Source organism: Canis aureus, chromosome 37, assembly GCF_053574225.1.
Source record: "Canis aureus isolate CA01 chromosome 37, VMU_Caureus_v.1.0, whole genome shotgun sequence".
NCBI classification, from domain to species: domain Eukaryota; kingdom Metazoa; phylum Chordata; class Mammalia; order Carnivora; family Canidae; genus Canis; species Canis aureus.
The window spans coordinates 16,964,519-16,991,601 of NC_135647.1; the positions used below are offsets into that span (position 1 = coordinate 16,964,519).

The 27,083-nt window shown below is 37.0% G+C and overlaps 1 protein-coding gene across 1 annotated transcript in view; it reads left to right on the top strand.

The window, feature by feature from the left end:
* LOC144306479 (uncharacterized) overlaps nt 1–27,083 on the top strand; it is a 329,755-nt gene that overhangs the window by 84,249 nt on the left and 218,423 nt on the right. The window contains exons 8-9 of the mRNA XM_077885883.1: nt 23,476–23,552; nt 26,487–26,610. Coding sequence (XP_077742009.1) covers nt 23,476–23,552; nt 26,487–26,610 — 201 coding nt within the window. The remainder of the gene's footprint in view (nt 1–23,475; nt 23,553–26,486; nt 26,611–27,083) is intronic.

The following is a 27,083-nucleotide window of genomic DNA, read 5'->3' on the forward strand; positions in this document are numbered from 1 at the left end:
CTAAAATTTTAATGATGTTACCTTACATTTGAGTACAGACATTGTGAGAAAGATAGCAGGCAATCCCCAATTCATGAAATGTTGGGGATTTTCTTCTTTGTGGGTTAATTATACTTTACATTAATATTTCTAAGATTTTTATGAGCCTTAAGGCCACCTGAGGTGCATGTAGAGATGTGGGCTCTTTGTTAGGTTTGGAGTATGACCAGGAATCTATGTTTCTTTTTTTTTTTAATTTCATTTATTTATTTATTCATGAGGGACATAAAGAGAGAGAGAGAAAGGCAGAGACACAGGCAGAGGGAGAAGCAGGCTCCACGCAGGGAGCCCGGCATGGGACTTGATCCTGGGTCTCCAGGATCCCACCCTGGGCCGAAGGCGGCGCTAAACCGCTGAGCCACCAGGGCTGCCCAGGAATCTAGGTTTTAAGTAAGTCCTCTAGATGATTCTGCAGCACGTGGTGCTCAGGTGGTGCTTTGAGGAGCTCTGTACTATGATTCCTACTAGGAAGCAGTGCTCAAATTTTTCTATCTAGCCATCATAAGGGAACTGATTTTTCTGGCACTGCTAGTAGAGGCTCACCTCTGAGCTGATTTTTACTCAGGGAGAGAACCTTGCCAATGTAGGGAGTGGAGTGACAAATGTAAAAATAGCAGGGGAGCACAGTCTGAAAAACCTTCTAGGTGATTCTCAGGCATTGCTTTGACAGTGGTGGGGTGGTGCGGGCAGGGAGCTTGGCTCCCTCCATACCCTCTGCAGTCAAGAACACAGATTAAAATTACATAATTATGCTATTTTTTATAACATACAACATGATTATGTTATATGAAGCAGTGTAGGACTTGCTTAAAATTATTTTGACTCAATGTGTGTATTATATTGTAAAGCATTCATAGAGAAAAGGGCAAATCAAAGAAGCTTTTTCAGTGGAGGAAGCATCCCTGGTCCTAAAACTAATTCATGTTTCTTTACTCTGGGTCAAAGCCCTCCCCTAATCTTCAAATTCTCTGTTCCTTATATACCATTCTAAAACCTGTGGTTATTCTATTTTCCTCATCTTCATAATCTTCTCAAGAACTCATGTTTTACCTTTCAGATTTCGTCTATTATTTGTTCATTATCCACTTAATTGATTTCTTCACTCATCATCATCATTCCTTATTGTTTTACCCCACAGGTGTGTGATGGACTCCCACACCACCCCAAATTTATGTTAGATATTGAGATTGATGGTTTCACGTACATCAAGAGGGTATGAAAAGGTTTATTACTTATATAAAAAGCTTTCTGGGGGAGAACAGGACAGGTTCACAGGACCTAAGAATGGCTTGAGAGGGAAGGGGAGGAGATGCCTGGCTTTTATTGTGGTTCAGTGGTGGGGCTGGGGTGAAGACTCCCCATCCATCATGTGCTAGCCTGGTTTGAGCTTCTCACTGGCACCAAGGGAGAAAGTACCTAGGCTTTCTTAACAATTTGCTCACATATGGGGGTAGGATGGGAGGAAAAAGGCTAAAATATCAACAAACATAAAAAAAAGAGTGATTCTTTATCACACTTCCATTTGCTTACTTTTGGGTTAATTCACTTTTTAAACTTTTTTTTTTAAAGGTTCAAGGTGAAAGCATATATCATTGATTTTATGCTTGAGAACTCTCTCTCTCTCAATGTAGAATTTAAGAGCTATACATGTTCTTTGATGTACTTCTTTGCTCCATTCTAGTGATTTGGACACATTAACTTTTATTATGTTTTAAAATTCATTTTATTTTACAATTTAACATATTTTAAAATTTCTCCTTTGATCTATGAGTTCTTTAGAAGAATGCTATTTAATTTCCCAAATATTTGGAAACTAAGGAACTTCGTTTAATAACTTATAGTGCAGGGCTGCTGTAAGTGAATTATTTTCATTTTCACCTGGTTGAAAATATCTCTATTTTGCTTTCACTTTGGATATTTTTGTTGAATATAGACTTCCAGACTGACAGTTTTTTCTTGCAGCACTTAAAATCTGCTATTCCATAGTCTTTTGGCTTTCTTGTCTCATTTGTGAAATTGGCCTTCATTCTTAATGTTGTTTCCTCCCATGAAATCCAGTTGATTGTCATTATTCATAGATTCCTGATTTGCAAATTCTCTTTCTGGCTAAAATTTATTTGTGACTTCCAGATCAATCGTAGAAACACTTTGTTATAATTCATGAACATGTGCAGAGTGGTGAAAAAGTTGAGTTGCCTTATGTGCAAGTTCCCAGCTGTGGCTGGACAAGGCAACCCCCTACCTTCTCCTTTCAGTTCTCATATTTAAATGAGGGTTCTTTTTGTGGTCTGTTTAATGCCACATTTTTGCACTCACCCCCCCCTTTTTTTTGATGATTTCTCTGCTTCAAACAGTCCCCACATGTAGCTAAGTGTGTCTAGTGTTCCTAAGCACAAGAAGGCTCTGATGTGCCTCATGGAGAAATTATATATTTTAGATAAGCTTTATTCAGGTGTGAGTTGTAGTGCCATTGGCTGTGAGTTGAATATTAATTAATCAAAAATATAGTACATCCAGAAAAAGGAAGAGGAAATTCACCTACTCTGCATTAGGGTGCTCCAGAGAGTGTTAAGGTGACTTTGATACTGGGTAATGAAGCTATGGAAAGCATGGAAAAGTGGCTAAATTTGTGGATTCATAAGATGACAACTGATTTAAAAAGCATAATTGGTTGCATTTTTCTGAGACTAAAAGCCAGATAAGTTTGCAGTCGTGTTTTCCAAATTCAGGAAAATGCTAAACGTACCTCAGTTAGTGTTGGCCTACATTTATGTTTTAAAAGGTGATGCAACATGAAAAATGCTCAACTTGCATTTAGGGCAGGTTCTGTAGAACAGGCTGTGGAAGAATTTTAGAAATACCCGCTAAGTTTTATATGAGGAAAGGTTATATGGTAAGGAGGTTTGTATAACAGGATGGGCTTGTTTCATATGGACGTTGGCAATATCTTTATGTAACAGGAAGTGTTTCTATTGATGAAATGTGACCAGAGGCTCACAGGCACCTAACCCCATACGTTCTTTAGGAACAGTGTGGTTCAGTGTTCACCAATTCAGCGTGTGCAGTGACTTTATTGAACATAACTACCACAAATGACAAGAATCAACTACATGTCTTTTCATCTGGGTACTTTGCAGATTTTTCTCTTTATTTGCTTTCCATTGTTTTGATTATGATGATCTTTAGATTTGATTTTTTTTCTTTATATTGACTGAATGAAGTTTGCTGGGTTTTTTGATTCTGGGTTTTGGGTCCCTTTATTAATTATATAAAAGTCTTAGCTGTTATCTCTTCACATATTTCTTTTGTTCCATCCTTTCTCTTTCATTTTCCTGGAACTCTTTGTATATTTACACCATAAGATAATATTTCACAGATCTCAGACTTTATTTATTTTAACCTTATTTATTTATTTATTTATTTATTTATTTATTTATTTATTTATTTATTTTTAACATTTTTTTCTCCTTGGATTTGCATTGATATTAACTTGTCTTTAATTTTACTCATTTTCCTCCTCAGCCCCATTCAGTCTGCTAAGTCCCCTGAAAGAGTTTTTGATCATTGATATTGCATTTGTTTATTTACTTATTTTTAAAGAGGGAAGGGTAAAGGGAGAGGAATCTTAAGCTGGCTCTATACCTAGTATAGAGCCTGAGGTGGAGCTTGATCTCATGACCCTGAGATCATGACCTGAGCCAAAATCAAGAGTCAGAAGCTTAACTGACTAAGCCACCCAGGCACCCCTCTTATTTATTTTTTAAATGCTACTTGACTCTTTGCAGTCTTCATCATCTGTTAATGAAACTTGTTCATCTTTTTTAACAGGATCTTTTTACTTAGTTTTTATTCTTATTATACAGGTCCCCATCTGATAATTTCAGCATCCCATCCACCTATGGGTATGGTTCCATTGACTGCTTCCTGTCTTGATAATAGGTCATGTTCTCCTGCTTCTTTGCTTCTTTTCTGTTTTTTTAATTGAATGCTGGAATTCTGTGAAAAAAAGAGATACTAAGTAAATAATATTTCTGCCAAGCAAAGGTATGTTCCTTTCTCTGTCATGTTATAAGTGTTGGAGTTAACTCCAACAGTCATACAAGCAGTATGCAGTCATACAAGCATTCAGTCAGGAGGTCTGGCTTGTGTGCTTGCATTGAGTAGGTGTAGCTCATGACAGTACTTGAATTATCTGATGATAGAATCAGAGCCTTCTTTAAAGTGGGGCTTCCGATCTGGGTGCTAGAGGTTTTGTCCCACTTTTCCTGCCCTCATCTGCCCATCAACAGCCTCTGTGTACTTGCAATGTGGGGATGTGGTCTCTCTTAGCCTTTCTGTCCCTCCTCTGGCAAGTCCATGAAGGGGCCGGAAGAGTGGTTGACTTTTCTGTCTCCTGCTCTGCCTTCAGTATTTTGTAGCTTTTGTGTCCTGTGCTTTGGGCCTAAGGAATCTCTTTTGGCTTTACTGTCCTGCTGCTAATCTTATGAGTATTCGGTGAGGACCCATGGAAGAGAATTGGTGGGTGGATGTAGATTTTGTTTGTTTGTTTGAAACTCCAAAGACTTCAAACTTCATTCTGGTCTACTCCTGATTTGATGAAATTAAGGAAATAGTTATGTTTTTCTTCCCATGTCTATGGCAGCTTTTACCTCCTACCACTGCTCTGTTGAGGATAAAATCAGCCATGGGACTCTTTTCTTCTAAGAGAGAATAATAATTTTCTGGGTTTCATTTGATTATGTTTCTTTGTGACCTCAGCTCTCAAATTAGTTTTAAGAAACCCTATTGTTTGGTAGATTATGCTACTTTTATTTTTAGGAAGGGAGAGACATTCTCTTGAGACTTTCTGTCTTTAAGTGGAAGCAAAATTCTTCTATCTTCAGATTCTCCCTTTGATTCTTCTCTTTATCAAATTATTATTTTGAATCTTCTTCAGTTTAAAATCAAATGAACAAGAAAGTCCCAGTAGGCTAATGGATAAGGCATTGGCCTCCTTAAAACAAAAACAGAATGACAACTCTTCATTGACTGTTTATCCTTTTCCCCCCATGGCCACAATATTTATTCTCCTCACCCCCCAAACTAGAAAGAATAACTTCCTCTTGGTTTCTCTGTTTCTTTTCCCTCTTAGTTTTTTCTCAACTTGCTGATGTTTGGTTTCTAATGACTGAGACTGTTTCTGTTTCTGTGACCTCCAATTGCTAAGTCAACCACTGGTCAATCTGTATTTTATTTTGACCTATTGCATTCAAAACCTTAGAAGCATTTTGCTTTTTTGAAACTCTATTATTACTTGGTTTTTACACTTCTGAAAGGTCCTCCTTTTCAATGTATCTTTAAAATATTCTTCTAGAACTCTTCTAACCCATTATTTTGATGCTCTGCACATTTCCTGTAGGTCATCTCATCCATGCCCATCAGCTTTAGCTTTTCACTGAGGACTCAATTTCAATTTCCAACTCACATCTCCATCCTGCTCTCCAGAGCCGTATATTGAACTGCCTTCAAGATCGATCATCAGGGTCGGTCTAATTGGCTAGGTGGCTCAATTAGTTAAGCAACTGACACTTGATTTCAGCTTAGTTCATGATCTTAAGTCATGAGATCAAGCCCTGCATCAGGCTCCCTGCACAGCACGGAGTCTGCTTGAGATTTCCTCTCTCTCTCTCTCTCTCTCTTTCTCTCTCTCCCTTTGCCTCTCCCCCTTCTCACATGTGCTCTCTCTTTCTCAAAAACAAAAACAAAAAAACCCAAAATGATCATCGGATGCCCTTTTTCTTTCCCTTTTCTCAGCTCAAACCTCCTCTTCTTGAATTCTTTATCTGATTGAAAATTACACCATCCTCTATGTGGTTTTCTCAACTAGGAATCTGGAAGTCATCCTGGGTTACTACCTTTTCTTCTTTTTTTTAAATCAAATGAAGGACCTGCTCCTATTCATCCACATCCCATGCATTTCTCTGATCTTGTTTCTCCTCTCTAGTCCCATTACCACATCTCTAAAGCTACGGCACCTGCCCCCTCACTATAGCTATACCTTCTTTACCTGTTTCTTTGTGGTATGATCAGCCCTCCACACTGCTGCCAGAGATGCTTTCTAAAATGACAACCTGATTAGATTCCCCCTTGTTTGAAACCTGCAATTGTTTCCCTTTCATCTGTAGTGCCCTAACACATCAGAGACACTCAACAGTCTTGGAGGAATGAAAGGTAAAACTCAAAATTATATTGAAATGTATTCAACGTCTTTTGTTCTCTGATCCTTGTCAATTTTTCCAATTTGACCTCCTACTTTTCTGTCCTTAGCCTTTCATACTCTAGCAATTATGAAATCGTTTATAATTTCAGGAGAAGCTTGTTTGCCACTGACACATTCTTGCTTTTTTTTTTTTTTTCTAAGATATTTACCTTGTTGACTTTTCCCAAGAAAACTAGATGGTCTTTTTCTTAGCTCCTTCTCATGAGCTTTGGTGAAATCTCCACCCTAGCAATTCATTATTGGCTTGCTTATAGATTAGATTTCTATAAATGATACACTCCTAAGATGGGAACTTTGCCTTTCTACTAGTAGCTAGTAGAATTGGTACACAATAAAAGCTCAAAAAAGTAGAAAGAAGAAGGTGTTAATTCAACCCAGGTTATGACATACTAAACCAGGAGCTGGTTGTGACATACTGAAGCCTGAGGGTTGGCTTATTTGTTAATTATTAAAGATACTGTTCTTTGATTGGAAGGAAATCATTTAAGATTGCAAAAACATTTAGAAAAGCAGTGATGTGGGGCAAAAGATGATAGGAACATAATAATTTTTCCATTTTTATTTTGTTTCCTTTGCACAAGAGGTTCTGAATAAAGAAAGTATTGGAGAAAAATAGCATTGAGACTTTTTAAAAGAATAGTTATATGGCGAGGGTTGAGCACAGACAGAAGGAAATCTCATAAGTCCATCATTAATGTAGTTCAGGCATCAGGAGGAAGTTTTGCTGATTTTAGAGCTTGCCAGAAGGGTTTGGACAGTCCAGGTCAGATCAACACCTGGAGGCAATGTAGGTAAAGAAAGTGAAGGGAATTATAAGAGCAGAGAGAAAAGTCAAGGATATGTCAGGAATAACACAGTAGCAGCTGACTTGATGAGATAAAGTACTTTATAGGGCTCCTTAAATTTTGCAACTTGCTGTATTTGTAAAACAGAGTAATCAGAACACAGTAATGACTGGCCTTCTGATTTTTTGGAACAAGTTATTTCTTTATGAGACACATATACATATAATACAGGTGAATTGTGAGCTTTAGTTCTTGTGTGGTCTCTTTTCTTGGGTGATTTGGTTCCATCTTTATCCATCTGGAGTGGTTTACCTGAGGCCATGGTAGTGGAGGTATCATGGGCTTGGTTCCTGGAAGGGAATGGCTCGTCTCTGGGAACCTGCCCTAGTATGTCCAGATTGAAGAAAGATGTGGGTTAATCAGGAAAATAAGAAAGCATGTGGGAATAAGTCATAATATCTTTAGGTCAAACAATTGAAGACATTTAGCCTATTGTTTTCAAAGCCATAAGCCAGCAAAATGGGCTCTCTGCCATGTGATAAAAACATAAGAAAAAAAACATTACCAAGTTACATAATAACGTACTTGCTTTGGAATCCTGCTACATTGTGTTCCACTTATGTGATCTTGGGCAACTTGTCTGACCTTTCTGTAGCTCAGTGTTCTTATCTGTAAAACAATAGAGATGACACTTGCCCTTCTTACTTCATAATGTTGTGAAAGACCAGTTTGATACAACATCTGAAAGTGTTTTTGAACTATTTAAAGTACTATATAAAAGTAAACTATTATTATTGTGCTGTTTAATATTATTATTATTTTATGGTATAGATTTTGGACTCACCCGACCGTCCCTTAGGTGGAGTTCTTTTGTTGGATGACATGGAATGGGAAATGTAGATGTACATCTACATCTCTCATGTAGATGAGATCACAGGCTCAGGGAGGGAGACAGACTGGATTCAAATCCCAGCTCTACCATTTCATACTGGATGACCTTGGGCAAATTGACTTCTCTATGCCTCAGTATTTTGTTTTTGTTCTGAAAAATAGAAATAATAATAGCATCCACCTCATATGTTGGTGTGAGGCTTATATTAAAACCTAAAATAATGAATGCGATAATTTAGATAAAGTCTTAGTAGAGTTCCTGGATCATTGTAGGCGTGGGATAAAGATTAGCTTCGGGAAGGAAGATACCCTAACTACTCTGGATAGATGGCTGGGACCTTGGCAATGAGTTCTGGAAAGAATTGTTGCTTGGTGAATATAAATTTCATAAATTTTATAGAACCAGGCGTATGCTCCTTTAAAAAAAAAGACTGGTAGATCCATCAAAAGTCTTTATTAAGATCTATTCCCTCAATAGTTTGTCATTTTCCAATCTGAAGACTCTGCCAAATTCTAAACATAATTGTTCTTTAGCCACAACTAGCCCAGAAGGCACAAGTGGACCAGCATGATAACATGTTCAGTGGGCATTGTGATTAGTGGGAAAGGCTTTATTCATTCATTTATAACCTTCTGGTCATCTTATCATGTGGAAACAAGGAAAATAAATAGCAGAGTAACAACAACAAGAACAAAAAGGCTGATAGATATGGGTATATATATATATCCACATATATCTCATACATATACATAGTCTTTCTCACATATGTATGTATGTATTCATATATATTTATATATGTAAACATATATTTACAGAGAACCCAATATTACCAAGTGTTAGAGATGATAATAATAATGATGGATAATTAAATGAGAAATGGATGTTTATTATTTACTAACTGTTATGACCTATTCTAAGTACTTTATGTTCTTAACTGATACATTGCTTGTATTATAAGAGAAGATAAATATCACCACTCACACTTTACAGATGAAGAAACTAAGACTCAGAAATATTCAGTAACTTGCTCAAGGTCATGCAACTAATAACAGTGGACTGATTTGAACCTAATTGACCTAGGTATGGTGCCCACACTCGGAAGCAATAGAACCAATCTCAGTCAGCTCCTGGAGAAAAGTAAGTGATGAAACAAATTCAGATTGAGACACAGCAGACTAATAGAACATCTGCTCAACCCAAATCTCCATCAAGTGAAATTTCTGGCAGTTTAACAAACCAAGATTAATGGGATGAGAGAATGTGAATTATTGTTTTAAATGTTAATGTACTCAGTGTCCCCAATGGATGATTAATAAGGTTGAATTAACTATTCCTAGAAAAAAAAACTAAATATAGACATTCCTATGAGTCTGTGGCTCCAGATCAAATGGGATTATCCCATAGAGAACTGGAATCAAAACAATGCACTGCAGCACATATTCTAGGAACAATAATGCACATGATGTAATTTTTTTGAAAAGGCCGAAATATGTATTTCCAATCTATCATTTAAAAAGAAAACTATATTTTTTCAGCTTTCCTTGAAGGGGGATGGTTTTATTCCTTACCTTTCTTTTCTCCCTTCTCCCTGAAAATGTCATTTTACTTCTTCGTTTAGCATGTATAGTGGTCATAGCTACTTGTAAAAACTTGGAATGATTAAAAAATTATAATTTTTACATGGATATATATAATTTTTGAAGGATTGGTTGATGAATGATGGGAATTAGGAATGCAGAAGCAAGGAATGTTAGGAATGAGGAAGGGTGGAGCAGGCTGTGGAAAAAGAAGAATGTATTCTGTTCAAAAACCCATGCCATTTGGAATCCCCCCGAAATTATCTTAGAAGATATTTTCTAAGATATTTTATTTTTCTTAGAAGATATTCTAAGATAAAAATCTTAACTAAAATCGATATATGTAAATATTTGATTTTTTCAGTCCACCCTCCTCAAGGGATTCAAGGAAAACATTATAATTTGACATAAAGACATTCTTTTTATATAAATTTTTTTCCCTTGCTCAACCATTGTACAAATTTTAACAAAGTGCTTCTTATTAAGGTAGTTCAATGCCTATGAGGTAACAAGTGTCAAGCATAAAACACTTTAACAAAATCTTAGTTGTTTTCCTAGCTTCGCTTCTGTCATTACTACAACCCATTCAGTACTTAAGGTATAACTCTGATCATTTTACTTCTTTGGTCAAAAACCTTAAATAGCTTCTCATAGGTGTTCCCTGCCTGGTTAGTTACTTTTTGAGGGAGGCATCATGTTATGGTGGACAAACTTGGATTCTGGAGTCAGAGAGTAGTGAGTTCAAATAGCCTCCAAGTCTTATGGCATATGTGGTCTTAGACAACTCAATCTCTCAGGATATTAGTTTCAAAAGGATGGAGATACTAATTCATATCACACAATGCTGCCACGACTATTATGTGTAACTGAAGTGCCTGATCCAATAAGCAGTATTAAAATAATAAAAAATCAGCTATTAAATCATATATTAATAATCTAATATCTTTATCAGTCAAGAATTTCCCATCTTCTCTGTTTTTGATCCTATAATACATTGTGTACTATTATCGTAAATGTATTTTATTGCAAAATTAATCATAATTTTCTTATGGGCAAGGGCTTTTTCTTACATCTTCTATATAATAGGAGCCTAGAAATATATGTAAACTTAATGTTAAAGTTACCATTAAGGCTACTTGTTAAGCTCCTAAAATGTAAAAGTTACTTTATGTGAAATGAAGACATTCAAAACCAGAACATACGTGTGTGTGTGTGTGTGTATGTGCAACTGTGTAAAATTTCTCACCATGATTTAAAATGATTCTTGTTTATTTGGTATAGATGCCAGAGGGTCCTATGAAGATTTAATCTGGGGGGCACCTGGTGGCTCAGTGGTTGAGTGTCTGCCTTTGGCTCAGGTTGTGATCCTGGGGTCCCAGGATTGAGCCCCACATCAGGCTCCCTGCAGGGAACCTGCTTCTCCCTCTGCCTGTATCTCTGCCTCTCTCTCTGTGTGTCTCATGAATAAATAAATAAAATCCTTTAAAAATTATCTGATTCTATAAAATAATTTATAAATTACCTCCATCTATGATTTTGAGAAATCTGTTCATCTTGCCCCATATTTTAGTTGTTACATCACTTAAAAGCTCTCCCTACTTAAAGCTTCTTAATGATTCTTCTTGTTCTGTGATAAAACCCTCAACAGAAGGGTGCCTGGGTGGCACAGTCAGTTGAGTAGCCAACTCTTGGTTTTGGCTCAGGTTGTGATCTCAGGGTTCTGGGATCGAGACCTGTAACCAGCTCCATGCTCTGCGCAGAGTCTGCTTAAGATTCTCTGTCTAGCCTATGTCACTCTCAAGTGGGTAAATAAACCTCAAAAAAAAAAAAAAAAAAAAAAAAAAACCTCAGCAGGCATGCCACCCAAGTTGGACTGTCAGCCTGCTCATTCCCAGTGAATATAAAGTTCCTTCTTTAAATAACTGTTAATGAAAGTAATATAAAACATTAAGGAAGCCTTAAGATAAATGACATCAGTGCAAAAGGGGAGGCACACATAGAGTGCCAAAAAATCCATGTTTGAAAAGCCCCACAAATTAACTTAATATTAGAGGAAAAAAAATTATAAATATTAAAGCTCCTCAAAACACTTTTTTTTTGCCATTTATATTGAATAGCTTCATTTCAGAAAATATAATTTTTTTTTGTAGCGGAAAAACCACCTATTTTTTTGTTATTTTTTTTTCTATTGCTGCTACTTCCTAACTCTGTATCCCCAAGGCAATTAGTGTGTGCTCTGAAATTTACATTATCAGCTTTGAGATTTTGTGAATATGAAAGAATAGGATCCTGTGGTGACAGATGGCAGCTCACTTGTGGTGAGCATAGCATAATGTAGAAACTTGTGTCACTCCGCTGTGCCCCTGAAACTACTGTAACATTGACTGCCAACTATACTCAAATAAAAGCAAATTATTTTAATGATTAAAGTTATGATTTTTTTATGACAAGTTTTTGCCGGGTCCCAATTCTTGCCACAGCACCACAATTACCAAAAAATTTTTGGAGATTTATGCAGATCATGGATAATTTCTGAAATGATGCTTTAAAATGAAGTGCTTATGGTAGGGAAGGAAATGGGGATTTTGTGACATCTTCTCCGTGTGGTAGGCAGCTTCTAAGAGGATCTTGATGGTCCTTGCCTCCTGAGATTCATGCTCTGTAATCACATCTCCTGAAGTACTGGTTGGAATAATTTACAGGATTCTAATAAATGGAATACTGTAGAAATGATGGATGTCACTTCTGAGAATAGGGTATAAAAAGACTGGAGTTTCTGTGTGGGTCTTCTCTTGGATCAGTTAGTTTAGGGGAAGCCAGCTGCTTTATGAGGAGGCAAGTCACATGGAAGCGTACATGAGGAGTTCAAAAGAACTTCCTCACTACTGCCTGAGTTGACTCAAGTCCCTGCCAACAGATCCATTGCACTCTGTGAGGGACCCTAAGACAGAACCATCTTGCTATGCCAATCCAAGGTTTCTGATCCTCAGAAACTAGGGTGATCAAAGGTTGCCATTTCCAGATGCTAAGGAATTTGTTACAGAACAATAGACAACTGGGGTGTCTGGGTGGTATGGTAGGTTCAGCATCTGACTCTTGGTTTTGGCTCAGGTCATGATCTCAGGGTTGTGAGATCGAGCCCCGCATGGGTCTCCACACTCAGCCCGGAGTGTATTTAGGATGCTTTCTCTCTCCACCTTGGCCCCTTCTTCCTGCTGTCTCTCTCTCAAATAAATAAGTAAATAAATCTTTAAAAAGACCTCAAAACAGTAGACAACTAATAGCATGCCCCCACCCAAGTTTTTGATACATTTATTATAATAAAGGGTAAAATAATTAGCAGGATTCCAGGAGTGGAGAGCACAGCTATCTCAGTGTGCCAGTGGAAATGATGTTGATAGCAGAGTGTATAGGAAATAAATCCCATTCCTCAGGCACTTTCTCTAAGCTCATTTTCCAATGCCTTTATAGGAGTTGTTTAGTTGGTATAAAATTTTATTTATACAAAATGAATTAGTCCTTGAAATCTGCTATACCCCATGGTGCATACAGCCAACAAGATTGCATATTTACTTAAAATTCATCAAGAATTGCATGTGGGGGCACCTGGGTGGCTCAGTGGGTTAAACTTCTGCCTTCAGCTCAGGTCATGATCCTGGGGTCTTGGGATCGAGCCCAGCATTGGGCTCCCTGCTCAATGGGGAGTCTGCTTCTCCCTTTCTGTCTTTTTCTGCCTCTCCCTCTTTTGTGCTCGCTCTCTCCCTCTATCAAATAAATAAATAAATAAATAAATAAATAAATAAATAAATCTTATGAAAAAGAAAGTGCATCTCCTATTAAGCATTCTAACAACATACTAGAAAAAAATAGACACAAGGAAAGTTTTCGAAGTGAGGGATAGGTCTACTACTTTGATGATAGTGATGTTTTCATAGTCATCCAATTGTACTCATTAAACATGTGCTGGCTTTTAAATATCACTTACATCATAACAAATTTGTTTTAAAAGGTTTAAAAACTAGAAAATTATTTACACATAGTAGTGAATAAATCACATTTTAAAATCATTTCCAAATTAAAAATATATATAGGTATATATTTCATGTAGAAGATGTATTACAAGTTCATAGTAGTTTTCTGAGAAGAACCTGAAGTATTAAAGTTTTAATCTTTTTTGTTTAGATAAAAAATTATTAGCTGTGATTATCAATCATAGATTATTAACTATTTTTATCAATCCTATTTTACTGTCCAATATCTGTATCTACATCTGTTCACAAATACAAGTTTGCCTGGGTAATGAAAAGTTTTTAAAGTATTGATGTGACCATTATGACAATTTTACACCTGCTTAACTATCCACTTGTCTCACACGAAAATGATATCAATTATTAATTAATATTCAATTGGAAATTGAATTTATATAGCATGCATAGGAGACTCTGGTGTTTAATCCTTCTCTCTTTTTTTTTTTTTTAAATTTTTATTTATTTATGATAGTTACAGAGAGAGAGAGAGGGAGGCAGAGACACAGGCAGAGGGAGAAGCAGGCTCCATGCACCGGGAGCCCGATGTGGGATTCGATTCTGGGTCTCCAGGATCGCGCCCTGGGCCAAAGGCAGGCGCCAAACCGCTGCGCCACCCAGGGATCCCTAATCCTTCTCTCTTAAAATTCATATTTAAGAAAATATTCTTAAGTGCACTAATAGGTTCTTCAGCTACATTTTTCCTCTCGGGTCAACTCTATAAAGAGAACTAATGTAGCAGAGTATAACTTTAGAGAAATATGAAAAAAGGAATTATGCCTTTAAGGAATGCTTAAAGTAAAGATGCTGAACTTTAGGGTAATCATCATGAAGTAATGTTATTTGAGACTCTTTGACCCAATATTCCACTCTGACAACCTCAGACTCATTGTTTAATATTTTAAAAGGTTAAATAAAAAATATGTAAACTTTTTCTCACGGTTCCAGTTCTGGCTAGTTCTAGCAGCGCTCTGTGACGGAGGTCACTATGGTTGCCAGGCCCTTACTCAAGGCCATTTTCTGATGGCAGCTTCATAATAAGAAACTATTGGACATCTCAATGGACATGTCTTAGAAGAGGGGGAGCACATGCATAGTTATGTTGGTTTTGTAAGAGGCACGTGGAGCCAGCCAAAAAAATTATAGATTTCTTTATGCCTTGGAAAAATAAGGACATAGTCCAAGATATCAAAATAGTTCATGAAATTCAAGTAACTCCTTAATGTTATCTAGTATCCAGTCTATATTCAAAATCACCAATTATTCCCCAAATGCCCTTTACTGTATTTTTGTCCAAACCAGGACCTAATCAGGACCATGCACTGCATCTCATCTTGTGTCCTGTAAGTCAAGCCTGACATATTGATTGGGTCAGATGTACCACAGATATTCATTCTATAGACGGACTTGTTGCATTGCTTCCATCTGGTGATGTTAGCCTGTTCTCTTATTCCCTGTACTTCCAATAATATAGAAGTTGATCTAAAGGTGTTAACTTCAAGATGAATGTCTTTGGCTGGAAGACATTGGAGGCAATATTGTGAACTCCATATTTTGACACAGTTAGAGATGAATAATATCTGATCATCGCATCATTTATGATGCTAAACTTGGTCATTGATTTATGGCGATGGCAACTTGACTCATCTATTATGTTCCCTTTGAAACAAACAAAAATCTATGTGATTACTTTGGTATCAAATAATATCCACTTCCTCATCAACCATTTACTTTTTAGTGTTATTATAACAATTGGTAATCCTTGCCTGAAATAATAATTTCATGAAGAATTTCAAAATTACGGGGTACCTGGTTGGCTCAGTCAGTTAAACAACTGTCTTCAGCTCTGGTCATGAGTCTGGAGTCCTGGGTGAAGCCCCTCATTGGGCTCCCTGCTCAGTGGGGAGCCTGATTCTCCCTCTACCTCTGCCACTTCCCCTCCGGTGTACTATCTCTCTCTCTCTCTGTCAAATAAATAAATAAGAATCTTTAAAAAAAAGAATTGCAAAACTATGGCTTTATATTCTACCATTTTGTCTAAATTTGTCAGCTGTAATTCTTCCATAAAATAGAATTTTCTCTGCCCAACTGCCATTATTTTATTACCCTAAATAACTTCTAAAAAGATAGGGTAGAGGCACATGGATGGCTTAGGTGGTTAAGCATCCAACTCTTGATTTCTGCTCAGGTCATGATCTCAGGATTGTGAGATCAAGCCCCGTGTCCAGCTCTCTGCTGGGTGTGGAGCATGCTTAAGATTTTCTCTCCCTGGGATCCCTGGGTGGCTCAGCAGTTTAGCACCTGCCTTCGGTCCAGGGCGTGATCCTGGAGTCCCGGAATTGAGTCCCACATCAGGCTCCCGGTGTGGAGCCTGCTTCTCCCTCTGCCTGTGTCTCTGCGTCTCTCTCCATGTCTCTCATGAATAAATAAATAAAATCTTTCAAAAAAAGATTCTCTCTCTCCATCTCCCTCTGACCCTCCCCTCTCCTAGTGTCCTCTCTCTAAAATAAATAAATAAATAAATAAATAAATAAATAAATAAATAAATAAACAAACAAGCAAACAAATAAACAAATAAAAATAAAAAGACAGGGTACACGTAGAGAGTTTTCATGATATTAGGTCATTGGTAGACATTTTACCTAAAAGACAAATGTAGGATTTTATTTTATTATTTTATTTTCTCTTAAAGACAGGATTTTATATTTAACATCAGAAATATTTTTTTCCTCATGACTCTAAGATAAACCTCAGTAAAGCAGTTGTTAAAAATAGTTTGAAAATTAAACAAATTTAGGAAATTTGTATGTTATGAAAGAGCTTTCAAAAGTCTGTAAAGTGGTGCATTATTCCTCAGATATTTCTCAGTATCTCCCCTACTCTGGATCATACCAAATATTTGTATCATATTTGATTTTATATTTTTTGAAAATTTAAATTTTCTTATTTTTTCAACCCATGTCTTCATATTTTTATATTCCTCTGCATATTAATAGAAAACCTATTCATTTTTTTAAAAATTTACCTGAGAGACAAAGAGAACACGAGCTCTCTTGGGTACAGGGGGTGGGAGAAGCAGAATCCCCACCAAGCAGGGAGCCCCATGCAAGATTTGGCCTAAGCTTGGGATCATGACCTGAGCTGAAGGCAGATCCTTAACCAACTGAGCCACCCAGGCACCCATAGAAAATCCATACTTCTAAGGGCCTGGGATCTGATTCCCATGAACTTTGAATAGAAGATGATGTAGAATGGAAAGATAACTTTTGTTGTTTCTTGGTCTATATTTGGAGAACGACTTTTAGGAGTGTTTTTGTTTTTGTTTTTTGTTTTTCGTTTTTTAACGATAGTGTATCTTCACTCCTCACTCTGATATTTGAGAAATGTAATATGGAGTTTAAAGTATCTAGACATTTTTATGGATTTCATCTGGCAAGAGTTTGATGACTATTGGGTTAATCCTTCAATATAAATAATTGTATGAATGTTATATTTAAAGTGAATTGTTTTAATAAGGTTGTGCCCCTTCAAAGGGTAAATTCTACCTATAATTTGACTTGAAAATTTTATTTTAATGATATATTTACATTTTCAATCACCATAGAATTATTAATTATATCATATATACATAGTCTTGATATATAGGTTTAAGATTGACATATTTTAAAGTTGCTGGTACCTATGTACTTATTCAAAAACTATATAATTTTTTGGGAAACTGAGAGAAAATTAAAACAGTTAAGTCAGGGATCCCTGGGTGGCGCAGCGGTTTGGCGCCTGCCTTTGGCCCAGGGCGCGATCCTGGAGACCCGGGATCGAATCCCACGTCAGGCTCCCGGTGCATGGAGCCTGCTTCTCCCTCTGCCTATGTCTCTGCCTCTCTCTCTCTCTGTGTGACTATCATAAATAAATAAAATTAAAAAAAAAAAACAGTTAAGTCACTAGAGACAGCATTCCTACATAGAAATACAGATCATATATTTTCATGCAGGATTTTACTTAAATATATTGCTTATATTGCTTGGCAAGGCTCATGTAAATTTTACGTTTTTAAGATTTTACTTATTTATTCATGCAAGACACAGACAGAGAGAGGCAGAGAAAGGCAGAGGGAAAAGCAGGCTCCATGAAGGGAGCCCAACCTGGGACTCGATCCATCACACCCCGGGCTGAAGTCGGTGCTAAACTGCTGAGCTACCCGGGCTGCCCAAATTTTAAGTTTTTAGAAAAAAAAATTGAAGAATTGATGTTGAATTCAAAGGCAATTTTAACATTACTCTTATAAATTTGATAGATGAAATTCCAGTATAGAGATGATTTTCCATATAAACTTCAGTTTTTGTTATTTATAAATATATAATTGCAATGTGGCAATGATTTCTCATATGGTATGTTTGGCTACTAAGCATTGCTTTCAAATAAAGATAGTTGGTTCAAATCATGTAATATATGGTTAAATAATATTAAACTCAGAACTCCATAATATAAGGGTTAGGAACATGTGTTCTGGAGGCCAATTCTCCAGGCTTGACCTAATCTTGCTCTACTCAATTTCCTCACTTCAAAAATGAGGATGATAATAGTATTTACCTGAAATAGTTAATGTGAGGATTCGGTGGATGTTACGTAAAATCTTCACAAATTAGTGCCTAGCATTACAGGTACTCAGCCAATATTAGCTAAAATTGAATTATGTCCTTTATATCTTTCTTCTTCCCTATGTTAGCCATTACCACAGGCAAGAAGAGTTCGAATAATAACATCCAAGTAAAGTATTCATTGTTAGATAAAATGAAAAATAGGCATCTACTCAGTTTGCAGAATCCAACTGGCTCTTTGGTGACTTACATTACTTGTTAAAAAACAGAGAGAATTGAAGAAATATAAATAGTTTTTGAGGATTTATAGATTTTTATGAAAAAACTAGCAACATTTACAGTGATTATCCTATGTTGTTTTTTTGAATATAGAAGCATCTAGGACAATCATGTTCTCTTTGTGTTATTTTTTTCATACTTTGTTTAGAAAAGGTGGTTCAGACTAGGAAAATCTGAAGACATGTTTTTGTAAAAATGTTTAAATTTTTTAGGGATAATTAGTTAGGAATATTTTAAATGTGTTTAGATGTTGGATGAATACTCAGAACATAACTATCTTAATTTCTGGTTTAGTAACAATATTTACTGATAATTTTGCCAAATTGTTCCCTGTGTAATCCCCAGTTATAACAAACCATCACTTGTTCAGACTAATAGGATATGGTGGAAGGTCAGAGTTGCAACATATTTTGAAATAAACTCTATACAAAAAAGAATTATTTTTATATGGAAGAAGATATATCACTAAAGCTGCATGAAATAATTATTACATGATAAAATTTGTGATAAAATCTTCCTTAATGAGGTGACAAATTTTAATTTCTTCACTGTTAATAAATAATTGATACTTCTTGAGTACTTGAGAGGATCTGAACATTTTTGGCTCTGTGAGGGCATTCACTCTTTTTGCAAACCATGCTTGCTCTATTTGATCTTTTTTGGAAAACTGTTTGATGCAAAGGATAATTTCTAAAGTTTCTGAAGTTTTAATAAAGTTTTACTGTTAGCCCTTTCTATTCATTTCCAAAGGACCATATACATCCATTGATTTAAGCCTTAATTGTTTTCACAAGGATGGGCTAGTTATGGGCTAGTAATAGAAACTGTATGAGGTCAAGTGAGTGAAAAAACTGTCACCCTATGCATACAACCTCTAAAATGGCAATATAACTCTGTGAAGGGCCTGTTACATTTAGATTAAGAACTGAGCTTTGGAACCATAGAGACCTGCCACCAGTCTTCACAGTGTACTGTCACCTTGAGCATGTATCTGCAGCACTCCAAGCCTCAATCTACCCAAATGCAAAGTAAGTCTGACGCTCAGAATATAGGGATCACAGGGCTGTTGTAAGAATCAAATGACAATGCATACAGAAGTGCTTAGAAGTGTCTCAGGGTGGCTTTGTTAATTCCCATCACCTAAATTCCATTATCTTGCTGGTGACAGCCAGAAGCTCTGATCTCTTCTCCTTCTATCAGACTCCTGTGTCTCACTCCTACTTACCATTGCTACACAGGCATCACAAAAACACTGCGAATTTAACACGTCCAACCTGGAAGCTTCTATTTTGTTCCTCAAAACCGTGTTTGCATTACTTATCCCATCTTTCCCATCTCAGTAAATGACACTAGAGAACACTAATTGACTTAGGCCAGAAATTTGAAATTATTTTTTGGGTTTTAATTTCCCCTTGTCTTCTTCATTCAATTCATCCTCAAGACTTCTTTGTTTTGTCAAGTGGTTCATCCTATAGCTTGTTCTACATACACCTCTAGGTCTTTGGTAAGCTGGCCAGTCTAAACCTACAGTCTTCTCTGTCACACAAGGCTCAACTGTGAGGGCACATCCATAGGCCTTCTGGTTGCTTTCCATCAAAGGGGAGTTTCTTAAGAGTTAGGAAGGGGAGAAGAGAGGTCGTGTGATAGATAGTTCTTCCCTCCCTATGAGGTTAAGGCTGCACTGAGCTGGCTTCATCCCTCCATTCCAGAGTTACTGTTCTGCTCATGATAGATGACTTTATATGACTCTCCTTCCAGTGTCTGGTGACTGCTCTGTCTCCTCATCCCTTCAAACCTAACAGTGGGAGCAGCCTGCTCCTAAATCTACAGCTTTGCAATAATACATTCATAAATCCCTCTTTCTTCTCCAGTCATCTAATTTTGAGAATGCGTGTTTCTGCTGGGGCCCTCACTAATACAGATCCTAAGCTTGGGCTTTCTCCGTGGTTAACCACGACAAGGCACCCATTTTTCTCTCTTGCAGTTAACTAACAGCACACTTGCCATGTTGGTTCGGGAGGTACAATGGAACATGTCTCTTCTCAGGATTTTAACTGAAAGCCTGGCATGACCCTTCTGTTCTTTGCTTTCTCCTCAAACTGTCTCATACTCCTTCTCCAATTCTTGGAGGATTTCTACCTCAGAGAGGAAGGGTTGGGGTGGGGGAAAGCCACCACATGTGCACATTTGGCTGCTTGATTCCCTTATTTTTACCTTTTTCTCCAGTTCATAATTCACAGGGAGCGACAAAAGAAAGGTTCCCCACTGCCTCATGCATTCTAGTTGTGACTTTTTAAAAAAGATTAATTTATTTGGGGGGGGGGGGTGGAGCAGAGGGAGAGGGAGAGAGAGTCTTAAGCAATCCTACCTTGAGCACAGAACCTGACTTGGGGCTCCATCTCATGACCCTGAGATTACGACCTGAACTGAAATTGAGAGTCAGAGGCTCAACTGACTGCACCACCCAGGAGCCCTGGTTGTGATTTCTTTTTAATGTCCTTCACATTGAGAAGACATTTCCCCCTCTCTGATTACCTGGAGCTATAGTAGCTGAATTTTGCTGAGAAACAGGATATATAGGAGATAGGAATAAATAAACAGGCATTTAATATTTTTAAGATTTCATCACTGGTTATATATAAGACAGATAATTACTACTCATTTACTTAAACCTTTTACTAGCTTCCTGATTGCACATAATATGTAGATTGGTTAACATTATCTGTTGGTCCAGCAGGAACCTCTTTATGTTTCCAACCCAATTTCCCAATATTCTCCTTTGGGGCTGTACTTAGGTCGCACTGATCTTCTTTTTAAAATATATATAACTATCTCCTACCTAAGGCTTTTGTACATGCTCTTTGTTCTGCCCGAAGCAATGAATTCCTTTCACTTTTTGCATGGCTAGACTATTCTTTTACTAAGATGTCATTTAAAAAAATCACTGTCTTTCCTAACAATTCCTGCACAACCTTGTCCCCTAAAATTCTTCTCTATACTATTCTTTGGATTGTTCTTACCATGTTTGCCAGTTTTATTTATTTCTCAAGTTTATTTACGGTGTCCACTAGGAAGGTGACTTTAGAATGTCAGGTATAATCTTTATATACCACTGGCCTCTACACTGTGTCTGGCATAAAGCAAAACTATAATAAATATCTGTAGAATAAGAGACTGAATGAAGTACAATGCCTGGTAGGGTATCAGTGCTCAATAAATATAGATTAACATTGCTGTTATGAAATCTCACTCTAATTAGTATGTGATAAACTTAAGAAGATTTACTTAGTAGAATCAGATTTTTTTTTATTAGATCTCACATACTTATTTTAGAGATCTTCTTGGCAGCTATATTAAGAAACTTATTTATCTAAACCAAGCACAATACATAACATGGCATCCTTTCCTTGGAAGCCTGTGGTAGGGAAGGTCTTCTGAACAGATTTGTGAGTTTTTTTTTTTTTTTTTTTTTTAATGAAGTGGACTCCACTAAGATTTACAGAAGATCTACAGATTTTTATTTTATTTTATTTTTTTAATTTTTTTTTCTTTTTATTTATTTATGATAGTCACAGAGAGAGAGAGAGGCAGAGACACAGGCAGAGGGAGAAGCAGGCTCCATGCACCGGGAGCCTGACGTGGGATTCGATCCCGGGTCTCCAGGATCGCGCCCTGGGCCAAAGACAGGCGCTAAACCGCTGCGCCACCCAGGGATCCCGATCTACAGATTTTTAAATGGAATTAGATAACCAGAAAAACCAACTGCTGCAACTAAAAGAGAGAGAGAGAGAAACCAAAATAAAGGAGTCTGGACTCCCAAATCTACTGACAGGAAAAGGCTGAGGAAACTACTTAGCTGCAGACATGGGCTAGCTTTTATGAAAAAAGAAAGGAAAATCCAAAGAATAGAACCAAGTGTCCAGAGGACAGAGCTGAGATCTATGGAGAATCATTCCTACCTTGACCTTGAGATTTAATCAAGGAACTACCAATATTCACTTGTTTGGCTTTCATAATTACTATAGAGTCAGGATCTTGGCCTCCTATTTGCACATTTTTGTAGTTTCCTCTTACCTGTACCAGAGTTCATGGCGTACAGCAGAAGTGCTGCTTTGTCCTTCCCAAGGCTAGATTATAATGGATTGCAGCTTCATTCTTGAGTTCTCTCTTTCTCTTTCATTCCCTCAACATTCACCTTCTCTAAATATGTTGATATTTGTCTATATGATACCCTTTCACAACATCTGGATGAGTATTATTAATGGGGTTGCTATACATTATACTGTGCATGGGGTAGTCCTGAGTTATGCCTGTTGCCCTAGAATAATGGCTTCCTCTTTGACTATCAGAATGTCCTGGATTGGATGACAAATTATACGATCACAATTATTATTAACATCTCTAGCATCCTACACATTCAGCCGTATATCCATTTACATTTTGTTAAAATCTACCATTGTGTGTTATGAGTACTGTTATGCGGTATGTGTGTGTGTTAAAGTGTGTGTGTGTTTGTGAGAGAAAGAAAAAAAAAGAAAAGAAAACTGGGTTTGTATCCACCAAACATTTCTCCTACTTTTTAAATTTTTTTTTTATAATCCTTTCCACCTTCCTGCCTAAAAGTAACTAAGCAGAGTAAGGAAAGTAATAATCTATAAAAAAAAAAAAAAGTAGCTGCTGGGGATTCCTGGGTGGCTCGATGGTTTAGCACCTGCTTTTGGCCCAGGGTGTGATCCTGGAGTCCTGGGATCGATTCCCGCATTGGGCTCCCTGCATGGGGCCTGTTTCTCTCTCTGCCTTTGTCTCTGCCTCTCTCTTTCTCTCTGTCTCTCGTGAATAAATAAATAAATCTTTAAAAGAAAAAGTGACTGCTGAAGGTATAACTCCCATATTTGTATTTGTCTCCTGGAACCCTAACCTTAGAGTAAGCATATCCAGGTCTTAGAAAACCCACTTTTGCATGCAATGTTCCAAGTGTATTTTTAATCAATTGTATCTCATTTCTGTTTTCTTTGATACAGGATTTGAAATTTGAAGGGGAAGGACTCAATCAGTACATTCCTATGTCCAATTTAAAGACTGACAAAACATTTGAGAAGTACGTGCCTTCTTGGCAGGTTTAATGCATTTTATTTTCTTTTGTCTGTTTTGCTATAGATTGAATATGGGTCAATTATAAGCATCAGGCACAAATCTACTTTGATTCACTTTAAGAATCAAGTTTGTGGAAACCATGACCTCCTTTCCTCCTGACATTTATTTGTGTCCTTTCATTCATATATGGCTGTTGAAGATGGGGTGTTATAGATATGGTATTATAGCTGGGAGCCATGTCTTATTTACTTCTCAGGAACTATCTAAAAGTGGGAGCTTCTATCCAAAGTAGTGACTTCCAGGATCTGGGTGTGGCAGTTGCTGCTTCCCCATGCCAGGAGAGGAGATGCAGAAGTAGTGGGTGTAGGTCAGAGGAGTTTGCACGTTAGATGGTCTCACTTTGAATCTTTGACTTTACCCCTTAGGATTCTGAAATCTCTGATAAGATATCCAACATTCCCCAGCATCAGTTCATCAGTGAAGCAGAAACAATAATACCTTGTTGGATTATCTTAAAGGGCTAAATGAAATAATAGATATAATGTATTTAAAAGAGTGCCATGCTTAGGGGGGCACCTGACAGGATGAGCACTGGGTGTTATTCTGTATGTTGGCAAATTGAACACCAATAAAAAATAAATTTATTATTAAAAAAAAACAAAAACAAAAAAACAAAAAACAAAAAACAAAATAAAAGAGTGCCATGAACATGCAAAACATTCAGTAATAACTGCTAATACTGTATATCAGTGGTGTTCAACGGGGACCAATTTTGCTTGTAGGGGACGTTTGGCAAAGTATGGAGACATATTTTATTGTCACGACTGGAACTAGAAAAGGGTCTGTTGATGGCACCTAGAGGGCAGGGGCCAGGGATCTTGCTAAACATTCTACAGTGCACAAGCCAGCCTCCACAACAAAGGGTTTTGTGGTTCAAAATGTCAATAGGGCAGACGTGGAGAAATCCTGTTGTAGACATCAATGCTACATTTATTCATTGTTATTTTACTTAATTTCTAATCTGACTAGCAGTGAAAACAAGGTATCAACTGGAGAGGGGCCTGTATTTCTGTGAAGAGTATTCAGTGCCCCAGAGAACAGGCCATGGGGGCAGGATTATACATTGCTTAGGTGTCAATCAACATTCAAGTACAGTAGGATCACTATACTTCTAATCCTAGGACTTTAGATCAGGACAATGGCCAACGAGGTTTACAAGACATTATATACAAGAGACTTAATCATAGGCTAACTTATAATAGTGAGAATTGGAGCTAACCTAAATATCCAACAATAAAAGAGTTTTGGTGTAGAAAAAAAGCTTAATCTCATGGAAAAGTCCTATAATGCACAAAGTGGTATAAATATGGGTTACCAAATAATATTTACATCACGGGCCTCATTTTGTAAAGAAAAGGAAGAATAGGTCTCAGTATTTTATCCATGTTTATCTCTGAGTTGTGGACTAATGGATGACTTTTGGGGGGCCTTTTATATAATTAAATTTCATATAATGTGCAAATATAAACATCTATTTATATAATCACAAAATTAATACGTGTTTTATATGAGGGGGAGAAAAGAGTAATAATATGCCACAGGACCTGATTCAAAATGAGCTCATGTCTGGTCTGGCTCCTGCTCCAAGGTATGACTGCTCCAAGGGGACACAAGTCTCCAGATTTAACTCTAGGTACCAGGTATCCTGTTAAAACTCTGTATTAACCTTTTGATGTGCATTGTGTTCCTTTTTAACTAAGGGAGGTATTTTTAGAAAATCTTTAATTACAAAGAACTGGGATTGCAACTAAAGATCTTTTTTTTTTTTTTTCTCTTTAGGATGATAATCATGAATTCAGCATCTGATTATTTAGATTAAGTTTTTAGGATATTTCATGAGTGCCTTACAATGCTTGCTAAGAGAACAAAGAAAGAAACTGAGGAAACCATTCCCTTCTGGTTAACATAACATGTTTGATGTTTACTAATGAAATCTGTTTACCTTCATAACTGTATAATAGGGCCATTAAAGACAATAGATACAGTAGTTTAAAAGTAATAAAATTTACAACAAAGTGTATTTAATTTGAGATTGAATTGCCAGCAAATGGGTGTCCTAATGAACCCTTGTGTCAATGTAGCTCTAACCAAATTAAGGGAAATCATTTCTATCACCAGAAACTAAATCAGCTGTGAGATCCAAAAAGGCCATTCCTCTGGTGGGGGTACAGTCATTGTCACAGATGGCTCTGCTGATGGAATTAAGCTGAAGTCAGGAGAAGTGAAATATAAGATCCTTCCTAATTCAAATGAATATGGGAAAGCAGGAGAATGTTGTTAGGACTCGTGAAGCTTAAAAAAAAATAATAATAAAAATAAATAAATAAATAAATAGTCAGTAAAAAAGAAGCTCAAGTAAAGTCACTAAATGTTAATAGCAGGAAAAAAAAAGCCTGGGGATCACTTTGAGGGTAGAAATAGCTCTTAATCCCTGATCATTGCAACAAAAAAAAAAAAAAAAAATGAAGTTTATGTCATACATCAGCTATTTATCTATTTAAAAGATTCCTTCACTCCAGAGGTTTTTTGTTTGTTTGTTTTAAATAAGATTGGAGGATGGGGGTAGAAAATGAAGTACCAAAAGGGCTTACCAAATATTTGATCTTCTGGTCTTTTCTGAAACGAGCCACATTTTCATTGTTGGGAGATCTGCATTGGATATAGTGAGTCTTGTATTTTATAAGCTGCCATTTCAAAAGCTACTCATCTCTCCAACTTTAATCAATGGTGGTAATGTGGCATTTATCTAATACTCAGTTAATCTGACACAATGTTTAAGGAAAACATCAAATTGTGCTGTGTTTCCAAAGGCAACCCTTTTCATTATGCCCATTGTCGATTCCTATTCCTTTTATCTCCCCTCTTCTGGTAACCGCAGCAGAGTGCCAAGTCAACCATTAATTGCAGACCTAAACGACTGTAGAGAAGACAGCGCAGCCCAGCTCCGCACCCTCCCAGAAGTAACTCATGAATCAAAGGGAGCAGCAGGACCTTGCTGGCAGGTGAGGCTCTCCTGACAAACTTTTTCTCTGCTGCAAAATGTTAAGTGATGAGATCAGTTGTTATCGACTCACTTTCCTGGTGTGCTTTTTCCTCCTGTGGGCCCTTCTGGAGAAAAAGAGCTTGGGCAGCTCTTAGTAAATATTTTTGAGCAGAACTCTATGCTAAGATAGAATGGCTAAAATTCTCAGCAGTAGGGCCATAGGAATTCCTCAAAACGGTGTCCATGGTGCCAGGCTGGGTTCTCACTAGACAATGAGGCTGAGCCGCCACCATGCAAATGAGACAAGGTTTGAGATTTGATGAATCTTCTGTCTTCCTTTTCCTACTCATCTGACACTCGCTTTGAGGAAGGTTGTAAATGCAAGAGAGATTGTGGTATAATTCCTCAGACTGGCATTTCTGCCCCCTGGTCACCATTCGATTATCTTCCAAATTGCTGTGTTTCAGAGAGATAAAGATTTTTTATGGCTTG